Source organism: Orcinus orca, chromosome 1 (assembly GCF_937001465.1).
Source record: "Orcinus orca chromosome 1, mOrcOrc1.1, whole genome shotgun sequence".
Classification (NCBI taxonomy): Eukaryota; Metazoa; Chordata; class Mammalia; order Artiodactyla; family Delphinidae; genus Orcinus; species Orcinus orca.
Genome location: NC_064559.1, coordinates 174,052,738 through 174,071,755, shown reverse-complemented (window position 1 = coordinate 174,071,755; position 19,018 = coordinate 174,052,738). Strand labels below are relative to the sequence as shown.

The 19,018-nt window shown below is 45.8% G+C and overlaps 2 protein-coding genes across 2 annotated transcripts in view; both read left to right on the top strand.

Moving 5' to 3' along the window:
* The window catches only part of LOC101272359 (cytochrome P450 4A11-like), an 86,241-nt gene that overhangs the window by 42,793 nt on the left and 24,430 nt on the right, over positions 1-19,018 (top strand). The window contains exons 4-11 of the mRNA XM_049694246.1: positions 14,783-14,910; positions 15,893-16,017; positions 16,368-16,510; positions 16,947-17,053; positions 17,136-17,326; positions 17,422-17,555; positions 18,457-18,521; positions 18,664-18,737. Of these exons, the coding sequence (XP_049550203.1) occupies positions 14,783-14,910; positions 15,893-16,017; positions 16,368-16,510; positions 16,947-17,053; positions 17,136-17,326; positions 17,422-17,555; positions 18,457-18,521; positions 18,664-18,737 (967 nt within the window). The remainder of the gene's footprint in view (positions 1-14,782; positions 14,911-15,892; positions 16,018-16,367; positions 16,511-16,946; positions 17,054-17,135; positions 17,327-17,421; positions 17,556-18,456; positions 18,522-18,663; positions 18,738-19,018) is intronic.
* On the top strand, positions 10,399-13,906 carry LOC125964034 (taurochenodeoxycholic 6 alpha-hydroxylase-like). The gene is made up of 2 exons (XM_049708140.1): positions 10,399-10,639; positions 13,466-13,906. The coding sequence occupies exons 1-2, from the start codon at positions 10,445-10,447 to the stop codon at positions 13,754-13,756; spliced, it is 486 nt and encodes a 161-aa protein (XP_049564097.1). The 5' UTR covers positions 10,399-10,444; the 3' UTR covers positions 13,757-13,906.

The window sequence follows — 19,018 nt, the reverse complement described above, 5'->3', positions numbered from 1 at the left end:
TCCTTTGTCAGTTGCTTCATTTGCAAATACTTTCTCCCATTCTGAGGGTTGTCTTTTGGTCTTCTTCATGGTTTCCTTTGCTGCGCAAAAGCTTTTAAGTTTCATTAGGTCCCATTTGTTTACTCTTGTTTTTATTTCCATTTCTCTAGGAGGTGGGTCAAAAAGGACCTTGCTGTGATTTATGTCATAGAGTGTTCTGCCTATGTTTTCCTCTAAGAGTTTGATAGTTTCTGGCCTTACATTTAGGTCTTTAATCCATTTTGAGCTTATTTTTGTGTATGGTGTTAGGGAGTGATCTAATTTCATACTTTTACATGTAGCTGTCCAGTTTTCCCAGCACCACTTATTGAATAGGCTGTCCTTTCTCCACTGTACATTTCTGCCTCCTTTGTCAAAGATAAGGTGACCATATGTGCGTGGGTTTATCTCTGGGCTTTCTATCCTGTTCCATTGATCTATCTTTCTGTTTTTGTGCCAGTACCATACCGTCTTGATAACTGTAGCTTTGTAGTATAGTCTGAAGTCTGGAGCCTGATTCCTCCAGTTCCTTCTTTCGTTCTCAAGATTGCTTTGGCTATTCGGGGTCTTTTGTGTTTCCATACAAATTGCAAAATTTTTTGTTCTAGTTCTGTGAAAAATGCCAGTGGTAGTTTGATAGGGATTGCATTGAATCTATAGATTGCTTTTGGTAGTAGAGTCATTTTCACAATGTTGATTCTTCCGATCCAAGAACATGGTATATCTCTCCATCTATTTGTATCATCTTTAATTTCTTTCATCAGTGTCTTATAATTTTCTGCATACAGATCTTTTGTCTCCTTAGGTAGGTTTATTCCTAGATATTTTATTCTTTTTGTTGCAATGGTAAATGGGAGTGTTTTCTTGATTTCACTTTCAGATTTTTCATCATTAGTATATAGGAATGCCAGAGATTTCTGTGCATTAATTTTGTATCCTGCCACTTTACCAAATTCATTGATTAGCTCTAGTAGTTTTCTGGTAGCATCTTTAGGGTTCTCTATGTATAGGATCATGTCATCTGCAAACAGTGACAGCTTTACTTCTTCTTTTCCGATTTGGATTCCTTTTATTTCCTTTTCTTCTCTGATTGCTGTGGCTAAAACTTCCAAAACTATGTTGAATAAGAGTGGTGAGAGTGGGCAACCTTGTCTTGTTCCTGATCTTAGTGGAAATGCTTTCAGTTTTTCACCATTCAGGATGATGTTTGCTGTGGGCTTGTCATATATGGCCTTTATTATGTTGAGGAAAGTTCCCTCTATGCCTACTTTCTGCAGGGTTTTTATCATAAATGGGTGTTGAATTTTGTCAAAAGCTTTCTCTGCATCTATTGAGATGATCATATGGTTTTTCTCCTTCAGTTTGTTAATATGGTTTATCACATTGATAGATTTGTGTATATTGAAGAATCCTTGCATTCCTGGAATAAACCCCACTTGATCATGGTGTATGATCCTTTTAATGTGCTGTTGGATTCTGTTTGCTAGTATTTTGTTGAGGATTTTTGCATCTATGTTCATCAGTGATATTGGCCTGTAGTTTTCTTTCTTTGTGACATCCTTGTCTGGTTTTGGTATCAAGGTGATGGTGGCCTCGTAGAAGGAGTTTGGGAGTGTTCCTCCCTCTGCTATATTTTGGAAGAGTTTGAGAAGGATAGGTGTTAGCTCTTCTCTAAATGTTTGATAGAATTCGCCTATGAAGCCATCTGGTCCTGGGCTTTTCTTTGTTGGAAGATTTTTAATCACAGTTTCAATTTCAGTGCTTGTGATTGGTCTGTTCATATTTTCTATTTCTTCCTGATTCAGTCTTGGCAGGTTGTGCATTTCTAAGAATTTGTCCATTTCTTCCAGATTGTCCATTTTATTGGCATAGAGTTGCTTGTAGTAATCTCTCATGATCTCTTTTATTTCTGCAGTGTCAGTTGTTACCTCTCCTTTTTCATTTCTAATTCTATTGATTTGAGTCTTCTCCCTTTTTTTCTTGATGAGTCTGGCTAGTGGTTTATCTATTTTGTTTATCTTCTCAAAGAACCAGCTTTTAGTTTTATTGATCTTTGCTATTGTTTCCTTCATTTCTTTTTCATTTATTTCTGATCTGATATTTATGATTTCTTTCCTTCTGCTAGCTTTGGGGTTTTTTTGTTCTTTTCTCTAATTGCTTGAGGTGCAAGGTTAGGTTGTTTATTCGAGATGTTTCCTGCTTCTTAAGGTGGGCTTGTATTGCTATAAACTTCCCCCTTAGAACTGCTTTTGCTGCATCCCACAGGTTTTGGGTTGTTGTGTCTCCATTGTCATTTGTTTCTAGGTATTTTTTGATTTCCTCTTTGATTTCTTCAGTGATCACTTCATTATTAAGTAGTGTATTGTTTAGCCTCCATGTGTTTGTATTTTTTACAGATCTTTTCCTGTAATTGATATCTAGTCTCATGGCGTTGTGGTCAGAAAAGATACTTGATACAATTTCAATTTTCTTAAATTTACCAAGGCTTGATTTGTGACCCAAGATATGATCTATCCTGGAGAATGTTCCATGAGCACTTGAGAAAAATGTGTATTCTGTTGTTTTTGGATGGAATGTCCTATAAATATCAATTAACTCCATCTCGTTTAATGTATCATTTAAAGCTTGTGTTTCCTTATTTATTTTCATTTTGGATGATCTGTCCATTGGTGAAAGTGGGGTGTTAAAGTCCCCTACTATGAATGTGTTACTGTCGATTTCCCCTTTTATGGTTGTCAGTATTTGCCTTATGTATTGAGGTGCACCTATGTTGGGTGCATAAATATTTACAATTGTTATATCTTCCTCTTGGATCGATCCCTTGATCATTATGTAGTGTCCTTCTTTGTCTCTTCTAATAGTCTTTGTTTTAAAGTCTATTTTGTCTGATATGAGAATTGCTACTCCAGCTTTCTTTTGGTTTCCATTTGCATGAAATACCTTTTTCCATCCCCTTACTTTCAGTCTGTATGTGTCTCTAGGTCTGAAGTGGGTCTCTTGTAGACAGCAAATATATGGGTCTTGTTTTTGTATCCATTCAGCCAATCTGTGTCTTTTGGTGGGAGCATTTAGTCCATTTACATTTAAGGTAATTATCGATATGTGTGTTCCTATTCCCATTTTCTTAATTGTTTTGGGTTCGTTATTGTAGGTCCTTTCCTTCTTTTGTGTTTCTTGCCTAGAGGAGTTCCTTTAGCAGTTGTTGTAGAGCTGGTTTGGTGGTGCTGAACTCTCTCAGCTTTTGCTTGTCTGTAAAGGTTTTAATTTCTCCATCAAATCTGAATGAGATCCTTGCTGGGTAGAGTAATCTTGGTTGCAGGTTTTTCTCCTTCAACACTTTAAATATGTCCTGCCACTCCCTTCTGGCTTGCAGAGTTTCTGCTGAAAGATCAGCTGTTAACCTTATGGGGATTCCCTTGTGTGTTATTTGTTGTTTTTCCCTTGCTGCTTTTAATATGTTTTCTTTGTATTTAATTTTTGACAGTTTGATTAATATGTGTCTTGGCGTATTTCTCCTTGGATTTATCCTGTATGGGACTCTCTGTGCTTCCTGGACTTGATTAACTATTTCCTTTCCCATATTAGGGAAGTTTTCAACTATAATCTCTTCAAATATTTTCTCAGTCCCTTTCTTTTTCTCTTCTTCTTCTGGAACCCCTATAATTCGAATGTTGGTGCGTTGAATGTTGGTGCGTTTAATGTTGTCCCAGAGGTGTCTGAGACTGTCCTCAGTTCTTTTCATTCTTTTTTCTTTATTCTGCTCTGCAGTAGTTATTTCCACTATTTTATCTTCCAGGTCACTTATCCGTTCTTCTGCCTCAGTTATTCTGCTATTGATCCCATCTAGAGTACTTTTAATTTCATTTATTGTGTTGTTCATCATTGCTTGTTTCATCTTTAGTTCTTCTAGGTCCTTGTTAACTGATTCTTGCAATTTGTCCATTCTATTGTCCATTCTATCTCCAAGATTTCGGATCAACCTTACTATCATTATTCTGAATTCTTTTTCAGGTAGACTGCCTATTTCCTCTTCATTTGTTAGGTCTGGTGGGTTTTTATCTTGCTCCTTCATCTGCTGTGTGTTTTTCTGTCTTGTCATTTTGCTTATCTTACTGTGTTTGGGGTCTCCTTTTTTTTTTTTTGCAGGCTGAAGGTTCGTAGTTCCTGTTGTTTTTTGTGTCTGTCCCCAGTGGCTAAGGTTGGTTCAGTGGGTTGTGTAGGCTTCCTGGTGGAGGGTACTAGTGCCTGTGTTCTGGTGTATGAGGCTGGATCTTGTCTTTCTGGTGGGCAGGTCCACGTCTGGTGGTGTGTTTTGGGGTATCTGTAGACTTATTATGATTTTGGGCAGCCTCTCTGCTAATGGGTGGGGTTGTGTTCCTGTCTTGCTAGTTGTTTGGCATAGGATGTCCAGCACTGTAGCTTGCTGGTCGTTGAGTGAAGCTGGGTGCTGGCGTTGAGATGGAGATCTCTCCGAGATTTTTGCTGTTTGATATTATGTGCAGCTGGGAGGCCTCTTGTGGACCAGTGTCCTGAAGTTGGCTCTCCCACCTCAGAGGCACAGCACTGAGTCCTGGCTGCAGCACCAAGAGCCTTTCATCCACAGGGCTCCTTAATTTGGGATGATTCGTTGTCTATTCAGGTATTCCACAGATGCAGCGTATATCAAGTTGATTGTGGAGCTTTAATCCGCTGCTTCTGAGGCTGCTGGGAGAGATTTCCCTTTCTCTTCTTTGTTCTCACAGTTCCCAGGGGCTCAGCTTTGGATTTGGCCCCGCCTGTGCGTGTAGGTCGCCGGAGGGCGTCTGTTCTTTGCTCAGACAGGACGGGGTTAAAGGAGCCGCTGATTCGGAGGCTCTGGCTCACCCAGGCCGGGGGGTAGGGAGGGTCACGGAGTGCAGGGCGGGCCTGCAGCGGCAGAGGCCGGCGTGACGCTGCAGCCTGAGGCGCGCCGTGCGCTCTCCCGGGGGAGCCGTCCCTGGATCCCGGGACCCTGGCAGTGGCGGGCTGCACAGGCCCCCCGGAAGGGCGTGCGGCCAGCGACCCGCGTTCGCACACAGGCCTCCCGGCGGCGGCAGCAGCGGCCCCAGCGTCCCATGTCCGTCTCTGGTCTCCGCACTCCCAGCCGCGGCCCGCGCCCGTCCCCGGAGCTCTCTCAAGCAGCGCTCCCAATCCCCTCTCCTCGTGCACCAGGAAACAAAAAGGGACGCAAAAGTCTCCCGCCTCTTCGGCAGGTCCAGACCCCTCCCCGGACTCTCTCCCGGCCAGCCGCGGTGCACCAATGCCCCGCAGGCTGCGCTCACGCCGCCAACCCCAGTCCCCTCCCGGCGCTCCGACAAAAGCCGGAGCCCCAGCTCCCAGTCCCGCCCGCCCCGGCGGGCGAGCAGACAAGCCTCTCGGCTGGTGAGTGCCGGTCGGCCCGATCCTCTGCGCTGGAATCTGTCCGCTTTGCCCTCCGCACCCCTGTTGCTGTGCTCTCCTCCGCGGCTCCCAAGCTCCCCCACTCCGCCTCCCGAAGTCTCCACCCGCGAAGGGGCTTCCTAGTGTGTGGACACTTTTCCTCCTTCACAGCTCTCTCCCGCTATTGCAGGACCCGTCCCTATCCTTTTGTCTCTGTTTAGTTTTTTCTTTTGCCCTAACCAGGTACGTGGGGGGTTCCTTGCCTTTTGGGAGGTCTGAGGTCTTCTGCCAGCGTTCAGTAGGTGCTCCGTAGGAGTTGTTCCACGCGTAGATGTATTCCATAGATTTTTTTGATGACGGCCATTCTGACCGGTGTGAGGTGATACCTCATTGAAGTTTTGATCTGCATTTCTCTGTTAATTAGTGATGCTCAGCATCTTTTCATGTGCCTCTTGGCCATGTGTATACCTTCTTTGGAGAAATGTCTATTTAGGTCTTCTGCCCATTTTTGGATTAGGTTGGGTTTTTTATGATATTGAGCTTCATGAGTTATTTTGGAGATTAATCCTTTGTCAGTTGCTTCATTTGCAAATATTTTCTCCCATTCTGAGGGTTGTCTTTTCATCTTGTTTATGGTTTCCTTTGCTATGCAAAAGCCTGTAAGTTTCATCAGGTCCCATTTGTTTATATTTCCATTTCTCAAGGAGTTGGGTCAAAAAAGATCTTGCTGTGATTTATGTCATAGAGTGTTCTACCTGTTTTCCTCTAAGAGTTTGATAGTGTCTGGCCTTACATTTAGCTCTTTAATCCATTTTGAGTTTATTTTTGTGTATGGTGTTGGGGAGTGTTCTAATTTCATTCTTTTACATGTAGCTGTCCAGTTTTCCCAGCACCATTTATTGAAGAGGCTGTCTTTTCTCCACTGTATATTCTTGCCTCCTTTAACAAAGATAAGGTGACCATACGTGCATGGGTTTATCTCTGGGGTTTCTATCCTGTTCCATTGACCTATATTTCTGTTTTTGTGCCAGTACCATACTGTGTTGATTACTGTAGCTTTGTAGTATAGTCTGAAGTCAGGGAGCCTGATTCCTCCAGCTCCATTTTTCTTTCTCAAGATTGCTTTGGTTATTTGGGGTCTTTTGTGTTTCCATACGAATTGTTAAATTTTTTTGTTCTAATTCTGTGAAAACTGCCACTGGTACTTTGATAGGGATTGCATTGAAACTGCAGATTGCTTTGGGTAGTATAGTCATTTTCACAATGTTGATTCTTCCAATCCAAGAACATGGTATATCTCTCCATCTGTTTGTGTCATCTTTGATTTCTTTCATCAGTGTTTTATTGTTTTCTGAGTACAGGTCTTTCCTCCTTAGGTAGGTTTATTCCTAGATATTTTATTCTTTTTGTTACAATGGTAAATGGGATTGTTTCCTTAATTTCTCTTTCTGATCTTTCATTGTTAGAGTATAGGAATGCAAGAGACTTCTGTGCATTACTTTTGTATCCTGCAACTTTACCAAATTCATTGATGAGTTCTAGGAGTTTTCTGGTGGCATTTTTAGGATTCTCTTTGTATAGTATCATGTCATCTGCAAACAGGGACAGTTTTACTTCTTTTCCACTTTGGATTCCTTTTATTTCTTTTTCTTCTCTGATTGCCGTGCCTAGGACTTCCAAAACTATGTTGAATAATAGTGGCAATAGTGGACATCATTGTCTTGTTCCTTGTCTTAAAGGAAATGCTTTCAGTTTTTCACCATTGAGAATGATGTTTGCTGTGGGTTTGTCATATATGGCCTTTATTATGTTGAGGTAGGTTCCCTTTATGTCCACTTTCTGGAGAGTTTTTGCAATAAATGTGTGTTGAATTTTGTCAAAAGCTTTTTCTGTATCTATTGAGATGACCATATGTTTTTTATTCTTTAATTTGTTAATATGGTGTATCACATTGCTTGATTTGACTGTATTGAAGAATTCTTGCATCCCTGCGATAAATCCCACTTGATCATGGTGTATGATCCTTTTAATGTGTTGCTGGATTCTGTTTGCTAGTATTTTGTTGAGGATTTTTGCATCTATAGTCATCAGTGATATTGGTCTGTAATTTTCTTTTTTTGTAGTATCTTTGTCTGGTTTTGGTATCAGGGTAATGGTGGCCTCATAGAATGAGTTTGAGAGTGTTCCTCCCTCTGCAATTTCTTGGAAGAGTTTGAGAAGGATAGGTGTGTTAGCTCTGTTCTAGCTGTTTGACAGAATTGGCCTGTGAAGCCATCTGGTCCTGGGCTTTTGTTTGTTGGAAAATTTTAATTATAGTTTCAATTTCATTACTTGTGATTGGTCTGTTTATATTTTCTATTTCTTCCTTGTTCAGTTTTGGAAGGTTGTACCTTTCTAAGAATTTTCTATTTCTTCCTTGTTCAGTTTTGGAAGGTTGTACCTTTCTAAGAATTTTCTATTTCTTCCTTGTTCAATTTTGGAAGATTGTACCTCTAAGAATTTGTCCATTTCTTCCAAGTTGTCTATTTTATTGGCAGATAGTTGCTTGTAGTAGTCTCTTATGATTCTTTGTGTTTCTGCAGTGTCAGTTGTAATTTCTCCTTTTTCATTTCTAACTTTATTGATTTGAATCCTCTCCCTTTTATCTTGATGAATCTGGCTAAAGCTTTATCAATTTTGTTTATCTTCTCAAAACAACCAAATTTTAGTTTTATTGACCTTTGCTATTGTCTTCTTCATTCCTATTTCATTTATTTCTGCTCTGATCTTTATGATTTCTTTCCTTCTACTAACTTTGGGCTTTTTTGTTCTTCTTTCTCTAGTTGCTTTAGGTGTAAGTTTAGATTGTTTATTTGAGATTTCTCTTGTTTCTTGAGGTAAGCTTGTATAGCTATAAACTTCCCTCTTAGAACTGCTTTTGCTGCATCCCATAGGTTTTGGATTGTCGTGTTTTCATTGCCATTTGTCTCTAGGTATTTTTTGATTTCCTCTGATTTCTTCAGTGATCTCTTGGTTATTTAGTAACGTATTATTGTTTAGCCTCCATGTGTTTGTATTTTTTACATTTTTTTCCCTGTAATTGATTTCTAGTCTCATAGCATTGTGGTCAGAAAAGATGCTTGATATGATTTCACTTTTCTTAAATTTACTGCAGCTTGATTTGTGACCCAGGATGTGAAGTATCCTGGAGAATGTTCTGTGTGCACTTGAGACGAAAGTGTAATCTGCTGTTTATGGATGGAATGTCCTATAAATATCAATTAAATCTATCTAGTATATTGTGTTATTTAAAGCTTGTGTTTCCTTATTAATTTTCTGTTTGGGTAATCTGTCCATTGGTGTAAGTGAGGTGTTAAACTCCCCCACTATTATTGTGTAACTGTCAATTTCCTCTTTTATAGCTGTTAGCAGTTGTCTTATGTATTGAGGTGCTCCTATGTTGGGTGCATATATATTTATAATTGTTATATCTTCTTCTTGGATTGATCCCTTGATCATTATGTAGTGTCCTTCCTTGTTTCTTGTAACATTCCTTATTTCCTTACTTTAAAATCTACTTTATCTGATATGAGGATTGCTACTCCAGCTTTCTTTTGATTTCCATTTTCATGGAATATCTTTTTCCTTACCTGCAATTTTAGTCTGTATGTTTCCCTAGGTCTGAAGTGGGTCTCCAGTAGAAAGCATATATGTGGGTCTTGTTTTCGTATCCATTCAACGAGCCTATATCTTTTGGTTGGAGGATTTAATCCATTCACATTTAAGGTAATTATCGATATGTATGTTACTATTACCATTTTCTTAATTGTTTTGGGTTTGTTTTTTGTTTTCGCTGAGTGGTGCCTACTGCTGAGCCCTCTCTTTCTAGGCAGGTACAGTTATGTTGGAGTATGCGCTTGCTCCAAGAAAGACTTTAGTCATTGTTAACAGACGCACTGACACCAAATCTAAGTGCCTCTCCACGATGACCAAGTGGCAATCATGTTTCTCTTACACTGTCACTGCTGATTAAGATTGCCTTTCATGAAAATTTAATTTGTCCTCTTTTCTTCAGCATTTTTTTAATTTCTGAAAAAACACTGTATTCAGGAAAGACTTCATATACAGCAAAAGAAGCTGCACCTATAATATAGCTAACAATATAAAGATTACAAGATTCTCAGCTACCTATTTTATCTAATCCAACAGAAAAATACAAATTAGTTCAGTGACTAATAAACAGTAGAGTGAAAACAATGACTCTGAAAGGAATCTTGCTTTAAGTGTCTATCAGCCTCAAAAGGTGACTAAAGCAAGACATCTGAATAAAGATTCCTTTAAATATTAAGTACATTATCCCAAATCTTTTTCAAAAAATATCATATTTCAGTAGTAGCCATCTTTCACTACATTTCAAATTTGTATTCTCTCATTTCTTAAGAAGGAAGACAGGGGTATTCACACAGACATATCACTGCAAACTTAAGAAAATATTTAAGCATCCATACACCCTGTGTGCATTAACCTGCTGGTTAGTTGAAAAAAAGGGTGGGATGGCGTTTTCAGTTGCATTGGACAAATGAAAATGATTCGTGTGGTCATGCACGGTAGTCCACGGCTGGATGATACGACAGACTTAAATTCTGGTCTGTACAATATCACAGGGATAAACAAGATATCACAGAGATACGTTATTCAAGGAAGTTTGAAAAAACATTTATTTCCCTGTTTTATTTCAATTTGGTTAAAGTGTTTAAAAATGTAAGCATGTGATAGTTTGCAGGATCCTGGTACAACACAAACTCCCACTTCTATTTATAAATATTATCTTCTCTTTATATTACTTACATTTTGTAACAAAAAAGAGATTGGTTTAAATTTTAAAAACAAAACAAAACATAAAAACCCAACCCTGGAGGCCCAGGTCTGAGCTCTGCCCTCACCTTCACCCTCCCCTAGGTGGGCGGGGCAAGCCTCCCTGACCAGGCTGGGTGCTCAGGGGAGGTCAGCCACCTTCAGGGACAGTCAGCAATCCAGAAGCCGCTGCACCATGAGTGTCTCTGTGCTGAGCACCCCCAGAGCCCTGGGCGGTGTCTCTGGGCTCCTGCAGGTGGCCTCCCTGCTCGGCCTGGTTCTGCTTCTGCTCAAGGCAGCACAGCTCTACCTGCGCAGACAGTGGCTGCTCAAAGCCCTCCAGCAGTTCCCGTCTCCTCCTTCCCACTGGCTCTATGGGCACATGCAGGAGGTAGGATGGAGTGGGACGGGGAAGTGGGAGGGCAGGGAGGGCCGGGGCTCTCAGACCATGGTCCTGGTGAGCAAGCCCATGGGACGAAGCCTTGTTGTGGGGCGAGCACGTGGCCTCACAAAAGGACCCAGCATACCTCTCAGGTCTTGGCTCCTCATCCCAGTCCGGGGAGCTCCCTCCCTCCCAGGACCCCGTGCTGGTGTCCTTGGGTCTGTCAGACACTCCTTCCTTAGGGAGATCTGCAGGCTGTCCTGGCAGCCCTGCACTTTGAGGACAGTGGCTCTTCCTTCCTGAGTCTCCCCTGTCTCCAGGCTAAGGAGCTTCAGTTGTTCTCATAGAACAGGCTTCTACATGCTTCCCTGCCCCATCCCTCAATCGCATCCTCTCTGCCTGGCCCTGAGCTTGCCTGGGAGCACAGACGTCAGTCTGATGGACGCTGCCCTGTGGGCTCACTGTCCGTGGAGATGACAGACAGGAATCTAAGAAGGTGTCAGGTGACAGGAAAAGAGACCCACCTGCTGGGTGGGGGTTACGTCAGCTGTAGGGACAAACTGGCTCGGTTTAAGACTGAGGAATTTTCCAGTCTCCTGATTTCGGTGCTTAAACCCTGACAAGTTGCTGGCACACATGAGCGAGGTTCCCAGGATGATGCCAGGTAAGGAGAACTGACATTTGAGTTGCACCATCCACAGGGTGAGGTCGCCCGCCTGGTCTCCTCCCTCAGTGGACTATGTGCTCTCGGAACCGAGCGTGAAATCCCTCTCACCCCCAGCACCCTGCACGGAGCCTGCGCAGAGGGCTGCCCATCCAGCGTGTGGAGGGACAGGAAGGAGGGAAGGAGCGGCTTGCAGGCTGGGCAGGGGCAGCGCCTACCCACCCAGCACTGGCAGCACTAGCCTGGGCGGCGGGGGGCTCAGAGCCACGTCAGGGGCCACCTGGAGAGGGGCTCATCAAGGGTTTGTGGACTGAACAAATGCTTTCTCTGCAGCGTGATTAAAGTAGAGTGGAGCCAAAGACGGGAACCGGAAACAGCCCGAGCCCCATGTGGGCTGGCCCAGTACCTCTCTCCCCTCTCCTTCCTAATCTCCTGCACCCCAGCTTACTCAGCGTCCTCCCCGCCTGCCTGGGCATTCTGGCCTCTGGGACTCTGCTCCCATGTGCCCTCTACCTGGAATGATCTTGTCCCTCATATGTCTGTCTACAAAGGCCCAACTCCAAGCCACCTCCTCCAAGATGTCTTTCTGGGTCTCCCAGGAGTGGAGGAGACAACCCTTTTTCCCTTGCCTGTCCTTCTCTTAAGGCAGTGCTAACCGGATTCAGCTAGTTTTGTCTGCAGTGTCATAGCTGTGAGCTCCTTCTGGGAGACCCTGCCTCTGGTTCATCTTTGTAACCTGAGAGCATCTGGGTAAATGATGACTGAACGAATAAATACATGCATGAAAAAGAGCTTTCTAACGTCCAGGTCCGAGTTAGGGCCCCTTCCCCAGAGCTTCCCCAGAGGCCTGGTCTTCCCTCCATCACACATTCATGAGCCCCTACGGTTGTCATGTCCTCAATCTCGCTGTCTCCTCCTGGAGGCTCCAAACAGACAAGCATCTACAGCCGCATCCTCATTCAGTGCCTTAAACCAGTGCCTGGCACATAGTAGATGCTCAGTAAATACATGCTCAGTGAAGGAACCCATCCCAGAGTAGGCAAGTTGCCTCAGAGCTGGTGAGTCCTGATGGTAGAAGGATGCAGGCAGAGATTAGATACCAAAGTGGCAGGGGGATGCTTTGAGTTACACAGAAGCCATTGAATTAAAGACGAGGTGACTGCATGGAACATGCCTAGGACCAAATGTTGATGAGAAATCCAGAGCTGATAAAACGAAGCTGAATCTGCAAGGTTAAGGAGAGGCAGTTGCTCTGTGACTAAGAGGAGGGGCACACCAGGTAGAGGAAAGAACCTGGGCAGAGGCCTAGAGGTGTGAGCAGGTGGGGCCAGTGCAAGGCGCACTGACAGCAGCATCTTTGGGGGCAGAGCAATGGGTCCTGTGGACTCGCCAGCCCGGCAGGAGGCAAGAATAGAGAGGGTAAAGCCAGAAAGCAAGGGCCTTTGTGGTCCACACTGAGGAATTTCAAGAGATTCCTTTAGGTGGTGGAAAGTGTACACAAGTTTCTAGACACTGGTAAATGAAAATGGGATAAAATAATCCGCATATCAAAACCTTAGTTCAATACCATTTCCATATATACATCCAGAATCTGTGTACACACTCAATATGTAAAATAATATGATACAAACACAATTTAGTATATAATTTTTCTCACTTATCCATATACATCCGACACTCTTTCAAATTAACAAACATTTATATGTATGCTGGGGTACTACTGAAAATATATAACAACCAGTATGGCAAAATGAAATTAATATATAAATTTAATTTTTATAATATATTTTATTCTCTAAATAAACAAAATTATATGACAAAACTACTTACCAAGTGATACGAATTATCATAAATTGCTCATGCAAATGTTATACGAATCACTTCCCAAAGTTTTCTACACCAGGGAGTGATTCCCTGATGTAAGTTTCGGTAGGCAGTTTGTACTGGTGGCCCAGGGCTCTACCCAGCAAGGGGACAGAATGTGGTCTTAGGACAAAGGTGGACAGCCAGCAGGTCTGGGGCAGAGCCCAGGTCAGAAGAAATAGTTCCAAACTCCTAGTTCTGCTGATCGATCCAGAACGATCTCCCTGTACACATCCTGCCCTGCACCCCCACTCCAGCACTGGAACTCAGAGAAGGGTTTTATTGATTTATCTTTCCCTTGGGGACAGTTCCAAGACGAGACCGAGCTGCGACCCCTACTGAAGAGGGTAGAGAAGTACCCAAGTGCCTGTGCTCGCTGGCTGTGGGGGACGAAAGCCCTGGTGTTCATCTATGACCCTGACTACATGAAGGCGGTCCTGGGGAGATCAGGTGAGAGGGAAACCCACATCCCAGCAGGAGAAAATCTTCCCTCTCGGGTACATGGCCCTGGATCTGTGAAATTCCAGAAGAAATTGGCACTACAGCCATCAGTACCTGGCTCCCTACCAGCCATCCTTGCAGCCCACAAGCCAGACTAAGGCCAGCATCACTCACGCACAGTGAGTGCTTCAACACCCGGGTGGGGCTGGCTTCTCTTTCCTGTCTTACTTTCTTTCTTGTTTTAACCCAACTGAGATGATCCCAGGTCTGGAAGACAATTCCCTGTCCACACTGATGTAGGTTTGGCACCTCTCACTGTTGCCTGTCTTGGGTCATGAAATGGCCAAACCACCACAAACTGTAGAAACCCACAGGCTCCTTTCTTACTCTGTGGCGCTGAGCAGAGCCTATCTTTCTTGCCGATTCACCGTCTTAGTCCTGTGGGTGTTCTGCTGCTGGGACACTGAGTCTGCCTTCCTGGGCCCACAGTGACCATCAGGACAGAGAGAGTCAGGGATGGGAGGCAAGAGGGAGGTGGCTAGAGACAGACTGCCAGCTGACCAGCATGAGGAATGGAAGGTGCCACAGCTGCTCTGGGGGCTGCCTGCCTTGTTCGGTGCCCTCCACTTCCCTTCCTTCCCTTTCAGACCCAAAGTCTTACGATTCCTACAGAATGCTGATCCCCTGGATTGGTAAGTACATTTAAATACAACTGCAGTCCACCCACCAGTTAGGTTTACCAAGAGCTATCTCTTTGCTTAATGGAGAACAACGGGTACCAGGCACCCTGTCACCACCTCATCTCTCAGTCAAGCCTCATTTTCTCTCCTTCCAGTGAAACTCTCACCCTTTGTAATGGTGCTGAGAGCCTGCCTGAAACTCAGCCTCTTCTTCATCACTTCTCAGTCCTCTGCGATATTCTCAGCCTGACTATTAATTCTTCTATCACTAATTCCTTCTATCACCTGCCCCCCTACTCTTCTTCAACCTCTGTCTCACAGCTGTCATAATCATATCCTATGGACCAGCCATTCTGGAAATTCACATTCCTGAACTGTACTGGCCTTTCCTACCTTTGCCCATGATGTGCCTTCTCCTGACACCCTTGGTTCCTCCCAAGTTGTCCCTAGTCGTCCCTCTGATCCAGTCTCCCCGACCCACACACACACCCATCTGTGGCCCAGGGAATGGTTTGCTTTTGTTGGAGGGGCAGACGTGGTTCCAGCACCGGCGGATGCTGACCCCAGCCTTCCACTACGACATCCTGAAGCCCTACGTGGGTCTGATGGCCGACTCTGTCCGAGTGATGCTGGTGAGTCTATCCCTCGTCACCTGGACCCACTCTCATCCAACACAGCTGACAAATTCCACTCTCAGACCCTTGTGTCCCTCAGGTGTCCATCAGACCCAGCCCCCAGAATGGTGCATTCAAAACGTACTCTGAGACAGAGCTCACCAAAACTGGATGGGACAGAGGGGTACCCTGGCAGCAGCTTGGATCCACAATTTGCTCTGAGATAAGGGAAATCAGGGCCATGGTGTATTCAGGGTCCACTCTCTTCTCATCTCCACATCTTCAACACAGAAGATTAGAGCAAGAGTCATTCACCTGGACAGCAGTGCAAGCCGCCCCCGGATGCCCTGGACAATGGCAGCTTCAGTGGCAGAGTAGACATCCCAGGATGTCACTCAGGTAGGCTCTGGCCTGGGGCCCAGGGCTTCTGCATGGAATTGAGCCACTCACGGGAGGAAATGAGGCCAGGTCTACATGCACAGAGCTGGGTCTTGACAAGCATCACCTCTGATCTAGACTGGGCACCACCTGGTCTCAGCTAACACTGGATGAATGAAAGGAATTGAAGCATATCATGCCCCCTCCTCGGAGCCCCAATAGAGCCCCTTACGCTTTTACTTTGCTTGAAATATTTGCTTACTAGTGTTGAACATTGTCTGTCCAGTTCAGATCTCAGAACCCCTAAGTTTCCCCCTCTGTCCCATAAAAAAGTATGGTTTCTGGTCTGCCACAAGGTGGTCATCATCATACTCTATTCTTAAAATTCAAAACTAATTCAGAATATTATGAGAGAACATGATTAACTATATAATAAAAGATTCTGAGAAAATAGGCATCACATTACACATGTGTGATATAGCCTTAAATTGCTAAAACAAATCTGCTTAGAAACAGAGGAAGTCTCATCCAAATATTTAGAGAGACAGAGAGAGAGCCTGGACTTGTCAGCACAGGCCTTCTGGGAGAGCAGAGCAGGGTCAATGTACCCCTCCCACCACAGGACAAGTGGGAGGAGCTCGTCAGCCTGGACTTGCACCTGGAGGTCCTTGGACACGTCTCCTTGATGACCCTGGACACCATCATGAAGTGCGCCTTCAGCCACCAGGGCAGCATCCAGACAGACAGGTCACTGACAACCTTTCAATGGCAGGGTCCTTGTTCTCACCAGCTGGGGAGGACTTACCTGAGAGGCAGTTAGGGCAGCGTGGACGCTTATCAGCACAGAAAGCAACATTCTGCACAGAGACATGGACCATGGTCAAATCCCTGATCCTGGCAAATGGAGAAGCCTGGCTACTCAGACCACTTGTAAAGGACTAAGTGCCTCCAGGGCTGTGAGGCAGAAATGACAAAGCCTCAGTGCTGCCTGTCCCCGCTGACTGAGGAATCCCCACCCGGAGCCCCACTCCGTCTCCAGGTCAGCTGCTCCCTCCACTCCAGTCTCCTCTGCATCCTCTCCCTTCAGGAACATCCAGTCCAACATCCAGGGCATCAGGGAATCTCAACAATCTGATTTTTTCCCGGGTGAGGAATCTCTTCCACCAGAACATCATCTACAGGCTGAGCCCTGAAGGCCGCTGGAGCCACCGCGCCTGCCAGCTGGCCCATCAACACACAGGTTCTGCTCCTCCTTCTGGGCGGCTCCTCCCCTGGCCTTGACCCCTCAGGCAGAGCCCAGACTCCTGCTTCCTCTTCAGGGGCTGGCACACACCCACACTGGGTACTTCCCTGGTGCAGGGGTTGGGACCCGAGACGTCAGGGTGTCAGGTGAGGTGCAGGGAGACACATGTGTCACCACGTTGCTGACGGTGGAATGAGACCCCCTCCCAGCATCACTCAGGCAGAGCCTCCGTGGGCTGTGCTATTGAGGGAATTCCCGACCTGGATCAGACGATGCTGGAGCTCTCTGCCCTGACATGTGCGCCCATTCCCACCCTCGTCCTCATCCACCTGGTACCCAGATTGGGCCTGAGGGGCAGATAGGGGTACAGTGGGTGCTGCATCTGGTTCCCCAGAGCCCTCAGCTCTGCCTGGGAACCACTGTTCTGGGACAGATGGAGTGATCAAGCTGAGGAAGGCTCACCTGCAGAAGGAGGGAGAGCTGGAGGAGGTGAGGAGCAAGAGGCACCTGGATTTCCTGGACATCCTCCTCTTCGCCAGAGTGAGTGTGGGCAGGAGAGGCCTGAGGCTTTGCCCAGAAGCACAGAGGAAGGGCAGACCCTGCACTCTCCCTGCCTCCACAGATGGAGAATGGGAGCAGCTTGTCTGACAGGGAGCTCCGTGCCGAAGTGGACGCGTTCATGTTTGAGGGTCACGACACCACAGCCAGTGGCATCTCCTGGACCCTCTATGCTCTGGCCTCCCACCCTGAGCATCAGCAGAGGTGCTGGGAAGAGATCCAGAGCCTCCTGGGGGATGGCGCATCCATCACCTGGTGAGTGCCCAGCAGGTGGGAGGACCTTGCCCCTCCGCGAGTGGAGGACCCCTGGTTGTCCGGCCCCACCTGCCCTCAGATGGGCTTCCTTTCAGGGACCACCTGGACAATATGCCCTACACCACCATGTGCATCAAGGAGGCACTGCGACTGTATCCACCAGTGCCATTCATTGGCAGAGAAATGAGCAAGCCCATCACCTTCCCTGTTGGACCCTCCTTACCTGCAGGTATGAACTTCACCCACACTCACTAAACTAAACACTCTACAAAACCACACAGAAGATCAGAAATCCACATGGGCTTGCCAAGTACCAGGATGACATGACTATTATCTCCGCCTCAAGATAATTAGTATTTACTCTGTGGTTTGGACGACTTTTGAAAAATGCTTGACACAGAAATTGAACCAACAAAAGCTCAATAAGCAAATGTCAGTTCCTGAATGTGGTTATAATGGAGGGCTAAAAGTCTAATTCCTTGAGACGTGAAGGCTTAAGAGAGAAGCAGACAGAAACAGGTGGACATGTGGTTCTTTCCATGTGGGGTCTATGTAAACAAGGGAGCTCAGGGAATGCACTGTCATGGGTCAGATGGTCCAGTCTCTGAGGAGCCCTCAGGTGGATGGCCGAGAGCAGCTGATGATCAGGTCTGAGAGCCCTGCCATGGTTGGAGGCCACCCATTGGCTCACCTCCCAGTGGGTCTGAATCCCAGCCCAGCCACCTCCTCTCTGTGGGGTCACAGACACATCCCTTAACCTCTTGAAGGCTCAGGTGCCTCATCTGCACATGGGGATAGGAGTGCCTTCCTTGAGGGCTGCTGTGAGGATTAGATGAGTTAATGCACTTTCCCCAAGGGCTCATGATGACACCTGATAACTGTGAGTTTTCATGTGAGGCGATCCTGATACTAAGCCTCCAATTCTTTTCCTTCTCAGTCCTGGCCATGGTTACCTGCTCCTAATCTGTGCTCATGTGCTTTGTCACCTCCAGCCCACCTGTCTTGCAAGAGCACCACTTCATTCAGAGTGATGGAGGGTAGCTCTCATGGTGGCTCCCAGGCCTTTTGTGCACATTGCCCCTGTTGCCATGGGTACCATCGGTCTTCTCTCTCTCCTCCCTGCCCCACAGGTATCGCACTCTCCCTCTCCTTTTACGGGCTTCACCACAACCCGAAGGTGTGGCCGAACCCAGAGGTATGATGGCCATGGGAGGAGCGGATGGGATGCTCCCTCCAGACCAGCACCACCCCTGCTCCCCTCGGGGATTCTTGTCCCCTGGTGGATTGGTGCAAGGAGCTTGACCCCACCTGTCCTGGCCCTGGTGCTCTCTCTGCAGGTGTTTGACCCATCCCGGTTTGCACCAGGTTCTGTTCGACACAGGGCTTTCCTGCCCTTCTCAGGAGGATCCAGGTGAGGCCTTCTGTACCTGGGGCAGCCAGGTGTCACTGGGTGCTACCTGATGTGTGTAACTGTGTACATTCATATGTGGTATATGCAGTTATGTCCCTGTATGTTGGTGTGTTGAGAAGGCAGCGTGTGTCCCCACGTACAAGAAGGCCTTCAGGACAGGCCACGGAGACCTTGACCTCCTGACTTCCGCAACGACCAGCCACATTGCCATGGCCGTGGCCGCTCCAAATTATTCCAGGGTTTTCCTCATTTTAGGTGTGTGACTTTCAGCTTTAGAATTT

Bases quoted from the DNA above. Each gene is read 5' to 3' on its own strand.
- LOC125964034 (XM_049708140.1), top strand. From the start codon at position 10,445: ATGAGTGTCTCTGTGCTGAGCACCCCCAGAGCCCTGGGCGGTGTCTCT. The intron at 10,640-13,465 runs GTAGGATGGAGT...CCTTGGGGACAG, and splicing joins TCTATGGGCACATGCAGGAG to TTCCAAGACGAGACCGAGCT.